Source organism: Pseudorasbora parva, chromosome 23 (genome assembly GCF_024679245.1).
Source record: "Pseudorasbora parva isolate DD20220531a chromosome 23, ASM2467924v1, whole genome shotgun sequence".
Taxonomy (NCBI): Eukaryota; Metazoa; Chordata; class Actinopteri; order Cypriniformes; family Gobionidae; genus Pseudorasbora; species Pseudorasbora parva.
In genome coordinates this window covers 8,231,645-8,244,752 of record NC_090194.1, presented here as the reverse complement: position 1 = coordinate 8,244,752, position 13,108 = coordinate 8,231,645, and the positions used below count along the sequence as shown (strand labels likewise).

General features: G+C 35.5%; 1 protein-coding gene across 1 annotated transcript; it reads left to right on the top strand.

Annotated features, from left to right (window-relative positions):
• The first annotated feature begins 239 nt into the window (after positions 1-239).
• vps36 (vacuolar protein sorting 36 homolog) lies at positions 240-13,023 on the top strand. The gene is made up of 14 exons (XM_067433990.1): positions 240-417; positions 2,530-2,598; positions 2,742-2,812; positions 2,929-3,043; positions 3,234-3,323; positions 5,340-5,426; positions 5,767-5,799; positions 5,898-5,975; positions 7,289-7,423; positions 8,771-8,836; positions 10,777-10,841; positions 11,168-11,252; positions 12,290-12,366; positions 12,457-13,023. Exons 1-14 carry the CDS (start codon positions 322-324, stop codon positions 12,536-12,538), a joined length of 1,149 nt encoding a protein of 382 aa, XP_067290091.1. The 5' UTR covers positions 240-321; the 3' UTR covers positions 12,539-13,023.
• The last annotated feature ends 85 nt before the right edge of the window (positions 13,024-13,108 follow it).

The following is a 13,108-nucleotide window of genomic DNA, read 5'->3' as shown; positions in this document are numbered from 1 at the left end:
TTATTTATTTTTAATTAACCACACATTTTTTCAAAAAAAAAATTACAATTGCTTTTAGCAACAACAAACAAATTATGTATGTATATAATATTCACAATCTGAAAACCAGAAAAATTGACACTGTTCATTGTATTTGTATGACTTGATATAACGTATATTTAAAGCAATTTAGAGAATAAAGGAGAATAAAGTTTTGAATGGATTTTCATATGTGTCAAACAGGCGCATTATCGGACATCTTAGCGGAAGTAAACAACTGCAGCTTTATGTGTAATATGTTCTAGTTCTGGTATTCACTTTTGTTTTATTATTTTGATAAAAATGGACAGATTTGTTTGGACAAATGGGCTCCTTGAGATGAACGAAACGTTAGTAATCCAACAAAGAGGAGTGAGACTTTACGATGGGGAAGACAAGGTAACTTATTTAATTCGTGAATAGAGTAAATGTGGATTCAACTGAAAGTTATAAAATGACAACCATGTGGAAGATTTGTATTGACAATGATGCATACGATTATAGATCAACACAATTATATTCTATATCATGCCGTTTTCATGTTGCTTATTAATGCTATTAAAAGAGCAAACACTTTTTTTTATTAGTAATTGTATAATATAGAAGACTAACACTTTACATTGATTTCATTTGTTGACATTAGTTAATGAACTAACAATGAACAGTGCTTTAAAGCATTTGTTAGTCTACTAAATACGTTTTTAGAACTAAAAGTAGTGTTAACATTAGTGCTTGTATTCATCTAACATGAATAAACAATGATGAACTGCATTTTTATTAACTATCATTGACAAGGATTATTAAATGTAGTAAAAATGTATTTTTCGCTTTTAGTTAGGGATGTAACAACAATATATAATGTCACAATATATTGCAATACAAAACTGCAACAATATGCATCGTGGATAGTGACAGTCTGTATTGTGTATAGTTCATCCAAAATGAAAATTACTGTGCGGCAAAAAAAAATTAAGTTTTACAGAGTTTTAGTGTCAGTATTACATCAAACTACTATTTAAGGAAACATTAACTAGTTGCTTGTTAGCGTGCATATTACTAGGATATTGGCTGTTTATAAATATTTATAAAGCACATTAATGCCTTATTCTGCATAACCATATTTTACATCACTTAATCCTACCCAATACCTAATATTGACAACTACCTTACTAACTATTAATAAGCAGTAAATTAGGAGTTTATTTAGGCAAAAGTCATATTTAATATGTTTTCACCATACTAAAGTGTTACTGAATACAGTGTATAATAATGGAAAGGGGAAATATGTGTGGGTCTTAATAATGCCAAATGTTTTGTGTTACCAACACTAAAAAGTGTCCTACATTATTTAAAAAAAAATCTCTAGTCAGTGACAGAGTGCAAGCATATTCGTCTAAAATAATTCGCATATTCGTCTAAAATAATTCTGTATTTTCAGCTTCAGAATCATGGATACACTATATTGCCAAAAGGTTTGGGACGCCTTCCTTTACATGCACATGAACTTTAATGACATCCCATTCTTAATCCGTAGAGTTTAATATGGATTCGGACTACCCTTTACAGCTATAACAGCTTCAACTGTTATGGGAAGGCTTTCCACAAAGGTTAGGGAATTTTTGACAATTCTTCTAGAAGTGCATTTGACGCATCGGATTGCCAGACGGAGAAGCATGATTCGTCACTCTAGACTAGAGAACACGTCTCCACAGCATCCGATGTAAGGCTTGGATGCTGCTCGGCCATGGAAACCCAATCCATGAAGCTCTCTATGAACTGTGCTTGAGCTAATCTGAAGGCCACACAAAGTGTTGGGGGTCTATAGCTATTGACTTTATGTGGCCTACCACTTTGTGGCTGAGTTGCTGTTGTTCCCAATTTCTTCTGCTGTGTTACAATACCACTAATAGTTGACTGTAGAATATTTAGTGAATTTTCTACAAATTTCATGAATGGACTTATTTCACAGGTGGCAAACTATCACAGTACCACACTTGAATTCACTGAGCTCCTGAGAGAGACCCATTCTTTCACAAATGTTTGAAGAAGCTTTTGCATGCCTAGGTGCTAGATTTTAAACACCTGTGTCCATGGAAGTGATTGGACACCTGTATTAAATGATTTGAAGGGGCGTCCCAAGACTTTTGGTAATATAGTATTTTTTTATTCTGGTGTCACTATTGTCCTGTGCATTGGGTTACCAACACCAAGTCCAAACCTATTCATTTACACCTCCAAATACAAAATTTAGCATTTTAATCAACAGTAAAAAAAAAAATAAATAAAAAAAAAGTTAACCTTGGCTTTTACCATATGTCTTGGAGTATCACAATAATATCGTATTGTGATATGCACTTCATGCTACTGTAGCAAGGTTCATGCTACTTTGAATACAATACCATTACCAAAAGTGACCTTATTGTAAAATGTTACCTAGAAGACAATATTAAGATATGCTTTACTTGAATACGGTAAATAATGTATATTAATGCTCCGTTTCTTCATTGTCAGGCTAAACTTGATGTGGGAATCATTCTTCTCAGTACCCATCGCCTCCTCTGGAGAGACCAGAAGAATCATGTAATTTCATCTTCAGTATATTTTCTCTGCTCTTAAATTGAATCATCATCTTCTCTTTCTTCCCATTGGCTTTAAACAGAGAACATTTGAAAGCACAGTGTATTTGCTTACCTTTTTATTATCTCTATTATGTTGTTCTGTAGGAATGCTGTATATGCATACCCTTGTCACAGGTCATATTCTTTGAGGAGCAAGCAGCAGGCATCGGAAAGAGGTGATTAAGACATCTGACATATGGAACATACTATTGTAATATTGGAGGCTACACCCTGTAAATCTGCTTATTAATCTATATATTAAAACTAAATGGTTGCCTTTCAAACCCTGCAGTGCCAAGATTGTAATTCACCTGTATCCATCCCCTGAAAATAAGGAGGCTGGCCCATACCAGCAGAGCAAGTACTCTTATATAAAGCTGTCCTTCAAGGAACATGGCCAGATTGAGGTCAGTATCTGAAGGATTGATGTCACAGAAATATTTCAACTGAGATGATGCTTGGAGCTTATTACTCTACTAAATCTGGCTTAATACAGTTCAAGGCATAAGCAATAAGCAGTTGTGACATTTAGACAGGAACGGAGCAGGTGAGATGTTAGGATGGTGTTAATAAGGTAACGTGCTGTTTGGTGTGTAGTTTTACAGGCGTCTAACAGAAGAGATGACTCAGAAGCGATGGGAGAATACACCCGTCTCACAGCCGATCCCCACAGGAACAGGACCCAAGGTAAGCTAAGACTTTAAAGGATACGTAATGTTTTGATTAAAAAAATAATCTATTTTTTTTTTAATTTTCTTTTAATGATGTGCATGATTTTGTAAATATTTATGTGTTGAAATCATAAGTATTATTATAACTATCTAGTATCATTTTAGTGTTATTTACAGTTGAGAGAAAAAGTATGTGAACCCTTTTGCAGAATCTGAATACTGTTAACAAAGTAAGAGAGATCAAACAAAATTAATGTTATTTTTTAATCTATTACTGTCTTGAATTTACATACAAATGTTTACATATAGTCCTCAAGCTAAAATAATTGCTAAATTTATCAAAATGACCCCGTTAAAAAGTCTATATACCCTTGATTCTTAATACTGTGTCGTTCCCTGAATGATCCACAGCTGTTTTTTTGTTTTGTTTTGTGATGGTTGTTAATGGGTCCCTTCCCTTGTTTGTCCTGAACAGTTAAACTACCCAGTGTGCTTCAGAATCCGCCAGGTCTTGCAAATTATTAAGTTTTCAAGCACCTTTTTCATATTTGAACACTCTTCAGCATGGACTGTATGATTTTGAGATCCATCTTTTCACACTGAGGACAATTGAAGGACTCAGACATAACTATTACAAAAGGTTCAAACATTCACTGATGCTCCAGAAGGAAACATGATGCATTGAGAGCTGGGGGTAAAAACGTTTTAAAAGGATGATGTGCAAATTTTTATATTTTGTACGGCCCTTTTGAAGCAAATGAAGATACTTCCCAAAACTAAGTACAATTTACCTTGATCTTCAAATTCAAAAAGTGTTTACCCCTAGCCTAGAAATCTAGACGCACCCTAAAGGCAGCAAATCTAATTTGAAGCGAGTGTAGTCTAGCAACTCTCAATAGACCCTTGGGATCAGGCCAATCACATCGTGTCTAGAGTCGGTGGGCGGGGCTTAACATAATGCCGGCAGAGTTGCGTGCTACTTGTAAACAAAGAAGCTGGCAAACAGCGGTCTTTCGAAACAGCTTTTACAGCGACTCTGGAAGAGCTTTTACAGCAAAAGTTTAATTATCAATTAGCTCCACTCCGCGTTGTTCTGGTTGGTTGTAGCACTATCCTATCGCGTGCAGAGGGAGTTTGAAAGACAACTGTTTATCCCGCCCCTCGGATTGAGCCCTGTGAATGGAGAGTTTCCAGACCAAACATCTTGATGTGGGTCTGGCTTGTCAGGCTAGTGACTCTCAATGCCTCGTGTTTCCTTCTGGAGAATTTGTTGTATTTTTTATTTTTTATTTCTATTTTGTGACAATGCTGTTCACATCCAAAGTTTTTGTTCAGTATTTTTTTGTAGTTGTTGAAATAAGATAATACTTTTATTCAGAATTTTAAAGATTTGAATTGCAAATTAATACTGTTATTTTGAACTTTATTTATCAAACTTTTTTTTATTGAACTTTTTTTTTTTATCGAAGAATCCTGAAAAACATTTATCTCAGAAATATTAAGAATCAGATATGTTTTTACTTTTTAACATTGATAATAATAAGAAATATTTATTGAGCAACAAATCAGGATCATGTGACATTTAAGGCTTTTTTGCTTTGCCATCACAGGAATAAAAAGTTTAAATATATTCAAATATAAAGCAGATATTTTAAATTATAATAATATTTACCTATATTGCTGTTTTTACTGTATTTTTGATCAAATAATTGCAATAGAAACTTATTTTAAAAACATTAGAAATGTTACAGACCCTAAACTTTTCAATGGCAGTGTATGATGTTTTACTTTAGATATATTAGTTTATTTGATATATGATAAAAAACTTTCACATTTGTATGGCAGTTGTTTAAAGATTGTGTCTTGTAAGGAACAGGCCATGGCCTTGAAAACAGTGACCTGGGCAAACCCTTTCCTTCCTGTTCCTTTGTTATTTGTTTGCATATTTCTTTTAGGTATTGTTCATGTGTGTGCGTGCTTAACAAAGAGTGAGGCTCATTTTTTTCTCTTCTTTTTTTCTCTGGTTCTGCAGGCAGGAAGGACACGCGCAGTGGGCATTGTGGGCATTGAACGGAAGTTGGAGGAGAAAAGAAAAGAGACAGATAAAAACATTTCTGAGGTAAGAAAGAGAAACAGACATACAGGTAGTCATATCTAACCTAAAAAGCTCTGGAATAGTAGCTGGAAATAAGCCATTGGGCGCCGTGGCCCCCTTTTGAGGGGCGTCTGATGTTAAAGGAAAACGGCACCCTGTGTTTAATGCTAGATGACCTCATAGCTCTGATTAGTTTCCTGGCATAGCTATAATGAAAGATAAAAAGAGAGTGCACAGCGGTGGGATATCCTGTTAGGTGTGGGCACACCCAGTTATTTACAGGTGATTTTTGACTCTTGATAAAGAGTTATTTTTGATATCATCTCTTTCACGTTTCCATTCTAATATCTGTCTCTTATTTCAGGCCTTTGAGGATCTCAGTAAACTAATGGAAAAGGTCAGTCACTCAGTAGGTCGGTGGGTCATCCTGTTTTCAGGCAGGCCATGATCAGGTTTATCAGTTTTGTTTCAGTGACTCACTATCTTCCTCTACAGGCCAAAGAGATGGTGGAGCTCTCCAGATCCATTGCCAACAAAATCAAAGACAAACAGGGTGACATCACAGAAGACGAGGTGAGCTTAAAGACCCTGAGGAGAACCAGTGTTTCACTGGGGGAAAAGAGCCAATCAAATAACATTAAACATTAGCCAATCAATAATCACACACTGGATTTTATACACTACCATTCAAAAGTTTGGGGCAGTAAGCTTTAAAATAAAAAATTGTTTAAATGTTTTTTGTTTACTAAGGCTGCACTTATTTGATCAACTGTAATATTGTGAAAATATTATTACAATTTATAATAGCTTTTTTTGATTTGAATATATTTTAAATGTATTTGAATTCCTTACCCCAGTCTTCAGTGATCCTTCAGAAATCATTCTGATATGCTGATTTGGTGCTTAAGAAACATTTCTTAGTATTATTAATGTTGAAAACAGTTGTGCAGCTTAATATATATTTTTTTGGAAACATACATTTTTTGTATTCTTTAATAAATAGAAAGTTAAAAATGAACAGCTTTTATTTGACATAGTAATATTTTGTTGCATTATAAATGTCTTTACTGTCACTTGTAAACAATTTAAGGCTGATTAAAGTATTTTTTAATCTTGCTGTCTTGAACATCTGAATGGTAGTCTATACACACATATGAACTTGTAAGTGGAGGTTGTTGCCTTTTTATAAGGCTGTTTCCTCCTCAAAGTCTATTACTGCTTTTATCCTGCTTAAGTTAATAGGCTTTCTTAGATTACATGTAGATAACAGTTGCAATGTGTATCGTTATTGCTATGTGTATACTTTTATTCAACCTCCATATGCACATATATGCCTATAATAGGGTAGCTATCAATCCTTTTACTTTTGCATAAAATAATACATTTGATCATGTATGTATATTTGTCGTTTTCTCTGGCTCAGTGGAGGAGTGTCTATAATTCCAAAGCTTGGAAAACATTGGCAGTGTAATCCACACAGAGCTCAGAAATCCCTGTGGCTCGCAACATACACTTTGCACAGGGATGTCAAGGGCTGGGAAATTAGATAGTGACACAAATAGAACCTAGAATCGAGCTGCCAGGATTGAGATCCACCAACCAGAGCGCATATGGTGCATGTGTCTTAAGTGCAGGATTGCATCCAAATGGACACATATAAATATTTATTGGACAGAAAATGACCTGTTATTACAGAAGTCCACAATCAGAAGAGGAAAAAACATTGGCCCATCTCAAAATGAGTAGATGCAGTTTGTTCTGCAGAAATGTTGAAGTTCAAATGCTAAAACTGACTGTTAGAATTTCACAGCGTTCTTAGTAGGCTATATATTTAGTGTACAGTTGCAATTAAATTAGTCATGTTTGTTCTGTGTGCCTTCTGACAGACCATCCGTTTCAAGTCTTATTTGCTGAGTATGGGTATAGCCAACCCAGTGACCAGAGAGACACATGGCTCTGGCACACAGTACCACATCCAACTCGCCAAACAGCTGGGAGACATGCTGCAAGCCCCACTGGAGGTACTGTGCATGTTAATATAAATCGCGATGATTTCAATGAAACATGCTTATAAATAGTTTTACATAGTGTAGTAGCCCTATATATTTGCATATACATACCTGTTCAAAGGTTTGGGGTCAATAGGGCCCTATTTTAATGATCTAAGTGCATGATGTCCAAATCCACTTTTGCTAGTTCAATGACAGAAAAAAAAAGGTCTAAAAGGATTGCATCTAGTCTCAATGAGTAATGAGTCATCGGTGTGTTTTGGGCGTAACGTGCAATAACCCAATCAGAGTCTCATCTCCGATTCGCTTTAAAAGCCAGTTGTACTTGCACCATGGGGGATTAGCTATATAAATGGCAAGTAGAAAGAACGAACGCTTCTCCAGAGAGGATTCCCTTTTTTTATATATATATATATTTAAAAATGTGTTAATGTTTAACATCTGCTTGTGTAGTAAGCATAGTGTACGCGCGTTGTACCCGCCTATAGACGCATATTCCTAACACACCCTTTAAATAACACAAAAAATACTGCACGATTGACTTTAGACCAGGGATTTTTTGGTCAATGGTGCAGTTGTTTTCAGTTGCCTCAAAATAGTAACGAGCCAACAATGCGCCTGAACACACCTGGGCGCGAGTGGATAAGCTATTTATGTGGCGCTGGATGTGAAATTGATAACTGCGCTGGGCAGAAACTAGCAAAAAACACTTGCATGATAGGGCCCTTAGTCAGTAAGGACCAAATAAATGACAGTAAAAACATTTCTAATGTTACAAAAGATTTGTATTACAACAAATACAGTTGGTTTTAACTTTCAATTCATCAAAAGAATCCTGAAAAATGTACCACCGATATTAGAATTTTTTCTGAAGGATCATGTGACACTGGAGACTGGCTGCTGAAAATTCAGCTTTGATTACAGGAATAAATTACAGTAAAAACAGTAAAAGTGTTATTCACATTGTCACAATAATTTACAATATTACTGTTTTAATTGTCAAATAAATGCAGCCTTGAATAAGAGACTTCAAAAACATTTAAAAATCTTACCGCACCAAACTTTTGAATGCTAGTGTATAGACTGTATTCTTTTTAGTACAGTAATTGCAACTGAATTTAATATTTCATACCTGTTTGTTGATTTTATTTGGTGAGTAGCTGTGTATTAATCATAATAGTGTATATAGTCAGCTCATCATTTTCTCAAAATAATTTTTGTTTAATTTGCAATAATAATCAGCTGGCTGTAGATGAGATTAGATGGCTGTGTCTTACAGTATGTCATTATGTCAATATTATCCTTCCTTCCATAGACTTCGTTAGCCTCTACTGATCTTCATTTTTACTGTCTCTGTAGGAGCGTGGAGGTATGATGGCCCTCACTGAAGTGTACTGTCTGGTGAACAGAGCCCGTGGGATGGAGGTAAGATGAACCTGGACAGCTACAATCAAGACAGCAGCATCAGTGTGTCTTTACATAGAGTTAATCAGATCTGATCCTGATCTCATTCCCAGCAGCATTAAGAGTGAAGATGATGATGGCACAGCCATCTGGAGAGTAGAGAGCAAACTCTCACATGAAATCCGAGAATGATGGCATTGGTTTGAACTGCATGTATATGTCAATATCACCACGTTTTGTAAAACTAGCTCTCTAAATAACTTATACAATTTGAATTTAAAATTATTAATATACATCAGAATCTTCTGATTAGACTTCTATGGGTGGAAAGAGAATTTTCTTATTTTGTTTTACTGTCTTTTTTTATGTATTTATACTTTTTTTTATGTATATACATCTATTTATTTATATTGTTATTTACTACTTATTTCTTTTTAGAGTGGCTGTAGGCCACTTAATTTTGTTTTGTTGCTTGTTCTCTTCATCACAACATTTGTAATTGTTCCGTAATTCATTTTATTTGTCAGCAGAATTTAAAGTTAGTTCACCCACAAAATTGAGTCATTTTATTACTCACCCTCATGTCGTTCCAATTCCAAACCCGTAAGACCTTCGTTCAAAACACAAATGAAGATCTTTTTGATGAAATCTGAGATCCAATGAGGTTAAATCTAGTGTTACGGTCCTTTCACACCGGACGCGTAATGGAAAAGCGTAACGAATAAGCGAATATTTCGCGTCAAAACCATTCACATCAGCCGCGACACGAATTTGCGACGTTTCAGAGCTCCAACATTCCAAAACATTCGCAGCGACAGCTGAGATCATTCAGTGAAGACGAGCTTTTCATTTTATTTAAAGGACCGAGAGGAAGGTTTTGGGTGCAGCCAGTCTTAAAGAACAGAGTCTGAAGGGGGGGATGCTAATCTTGAACAGGAGCTAAAACTTTATCATGGCCGGTTCTGCACTTACTTTCTAAAGTCTGTGGGACAATTTGAGGATCTCCTCCAGAGACGGCAGCGCATCTGACGAGACAAACCGCGCACTTCAGGGAATCAATCAATCCGAGCAGATGTTTCCAGTCGAGTCACATGTAAACATTTGTGTGCCACAGACGTAGCCTACTGATGGCAACACGTTCACTTTCCATAATCGCGGACACAATGTTTAGAAAAAAATCAACTATTTTTAAAAGGTAATAACTTATAAGTTATTATACTAACTTAAAGTTAAGTTATTGCTGTCTGTATCATACAGTGGGCAAACACAGCTGCAGCTGTACAGCTTACAGTTGTAATCTCATGAGAAATGCCATGCCTGGCAAAAGTTAAAGTTGATTGAATAGCTTGTGACATCAACTGGACATTTCGTCACCTTTGTTTCCTTTTATGTGATTGGTTGAAGCCGTTTTTGTCGCCGCTAGAGTAAAAAAAAAATCGACATCGAAACGGAAAAAATAAATGTTGTTTTTTCGCCTCAGCACATTCACGTTCGGTGTGGAAGCGCTCATTACACACACAGCTGATCGTGGAAAAAAAACATTGCGCGAATTATTCGAATTATTATTCGCACGTCAAAATCATGTCCAGTGTGAAAGGGCCTTTATGCAGCACGTTTGAGCTTCCTCAAGAACCAATGAGGATCTTTCTTGTGTTATGCAGCACGTTTGAGTTTCAGCAAGAACCAATGAGGTTCATTCTCGTGTTACGCAGCACCTTTGAGCTTCCTCAAGAACCAATGAGATTTATTCTCATGTTAGTTAAAATATTTTCTAAACGTTTTTTTTTTTACCTTTCACTTGGGTACACCACATTTTTAGAGTCATTACATTTCTATGAAATGTCTAATATGAAACATGCGTAAAGATCTATGTAGTTATACAGTAGTAGTTTTTTTTTAATTTACTTTATGTATGAGTCCTTTCAAGACATATAACATGTCTCTCACAAATTTCTTCTCAGCTTCTCTCTCCAGAGGACTTGGTCAATGCCTGCAAGATGTTTGAGTCACTGAAGCTTCCTCTACGGTAAGGGTGTGAGCATTTATATCTGTGTGTGTGTTTGCGCTAGTAATTGTGAACGAATGTGCATGTGTCTTTGCAAGCAAGACTTTGTGCGCAGAAGCAGGTCAGCGTGGGATCGGTCAGCCACTTCCTGGCAGACTTCCTGTTTTCACGACCCATGTCCGCCCTCTGTCTGTTGGCTGCATTTTCCACCTTTCAAAACAAAAGAAAACAACCATTTGACTCATAAACCACAGTTAGCTTGCCTACAATTAGATTATGAAGCAATAATGTCTTGTTGGGTTCTTAAGTAAGCAGCAACAAAATCCACATTTTTCTTTCCCTGTCAGGTTGCGAGTTTTTGACAGCGGGGTGATGGTGGTCCAGCTCCAGTCCCACAGTGAAGAGGAAATGATTGCCTCAGCTTTAGATAACGTGAGTGTCATGCCATCATTTTCCCCCATCTGTGAAATCACTTATGTGACCGCTCAAACATTATGCAAAACCTTTCTGTCATGTTTAATTACGGGTTATTAAAGTGGAAATTGGATCAGATATATAACCACAAACTTGTACAGCCAATTTCTTCCTCCTCTATTAAATGGTCATGGTCAGGAGAGTGAGAGAAGGTTCCCATTTCATTCTCCTAGATATTGCATGAAATTAACCACCTTCAAAGTGTTTTTGGACAAGACACAACCAGCAGATGTGATTGGGGTGGTGTTTTAGGTCAAAGAGCTGGACTGTGAGGCGTGTCAGATTAGAAATTTCCATCCCTAAAGAGTCCAAAACAGATGTGGTAAAAAGAGGACTGTTCAGAAATACAAAGCAAACATATTTGAAAATCATTTGACATGAGATGCCAATTATTGCTCAATTCACATTGTTTCAGCCATTAGATTTGGTATATTGAGGAATCTTACAAAACCTGTCAAGATCATAACTTGGGTCATATTTCACTCTAAAATATGTATCATAAATTAGATTTTGCTCAAAGAAAATAAAGCCATTAAAATTTCAAAGTAACAGTTAAGATTTTCCCAAATAATTGTCATTACCGTAATGCAAAAAACAAACTATTAAATAAAAAAAGATGTGCTGTGTAAAGTATAAGATATATATATCAATATCAATACAATAGCTACGACTATGCACTATGCTATATATATATATATATATATATATATATATATATGTATATATATATATATATATATATATATATATATATATAATAAACACGAATAGTAGTAGCTATTGTATTGTAGGTTATTTAGTTATTTATAATGTATGTTTGTATAAATATGTTTTTTCTTTACTGTGAATAAATAAGTAATAAATAAAATGCTTCAGTCAGTGTATTGTGATAATGATGATTTTACAGTCCAATATAATCTGAAAACACAAAATGGTGGTTTTAGTGAGAATCCATTTGATTTAATGGAGGTTTCCTTCTCTTTTTCCTATCCCAGGTGACTGATAAAGGCTCCCTCACTGCTGAAGAGTTTGCCAAGCTGTTGGGACTGTCAGTTCTCCTCGCTAAAGAAAGGTACAGGAGACACCCCTTTCCATATTTCATTAATAATTCATCCCTCAAGTGTCTTCACGTTATTTTGATGTATTGCTCTCTCTTACACAGGTTGTTATTAGCTGAAAAAATGGGTCACTTGTGCCGAGACGATTCAGTAGAAGGTCTGCGATTTTATCCCAACCTGTTCTGACACATGCTGATATGTTATCGAATCCGGCTGGCTCTCAGCTCCTGTTGGCCCCAGAACTGATAACTGACAGTGGGCACCCACTTTCCACTGTGTTTGTCAATAGGGTCTTTCATGAATGTTGGTTAAGGTACTTACGGACATTACTGCATCTGTTTCTTCTGTGTAACATGTTTAGTGCTTTCCATGGCCTTTAATGAATGGGGGATTTCAGAAGTGTTCATGGAGAGGATGATGTTGATAATGTGTGATTCCAGCACATTCAATGCAGTTAGATTGTCAATGAAATATCTAGGTTATTGTGCATTACATATACATCAAGACGTGGAAAAGGAAACCTTTTAATTATAACTCAGGAAAAAAAACATTCAGTGATTAAATAATTAGAAAATTCAACTGACTGAAACACTTGGCGAGATCAATCTGCTTTTCCCCTTTTGGAAACAAAGTCTTCCACACTTATAAAATAATATTTCTTTTTAAAAACATTTTCTGTCTTTTGGGTTTTCTTTCATGTGTTCTTATATAATGTTTCATTGGTGTTTTTTATTCGTGTTATATATCAAATGTTTC

Coding starts and splice junctions, on each gene's coding strand:
- vps36 (XM_067433990.1), top strand. CDS start 322: ATGGACAGATTTGTTTGGACAAATGGGCTCCTTGAGATGAACGAAACG. Junction 3,324..5,339: donor CCACAGGAACAGGACCCAAG/GTAAGCTAAGAC, acceptor CTGGTTCTGCAG/GCAGGAAGGACACGCGCAGT. Junction 10,842..11,167: donor TCACTGAAGCTTCCTCTACG/GTAAGGGTGTGA, acceptor TTTCCCTGTCAG/GTTGCGAGTTTTTGACAGCG.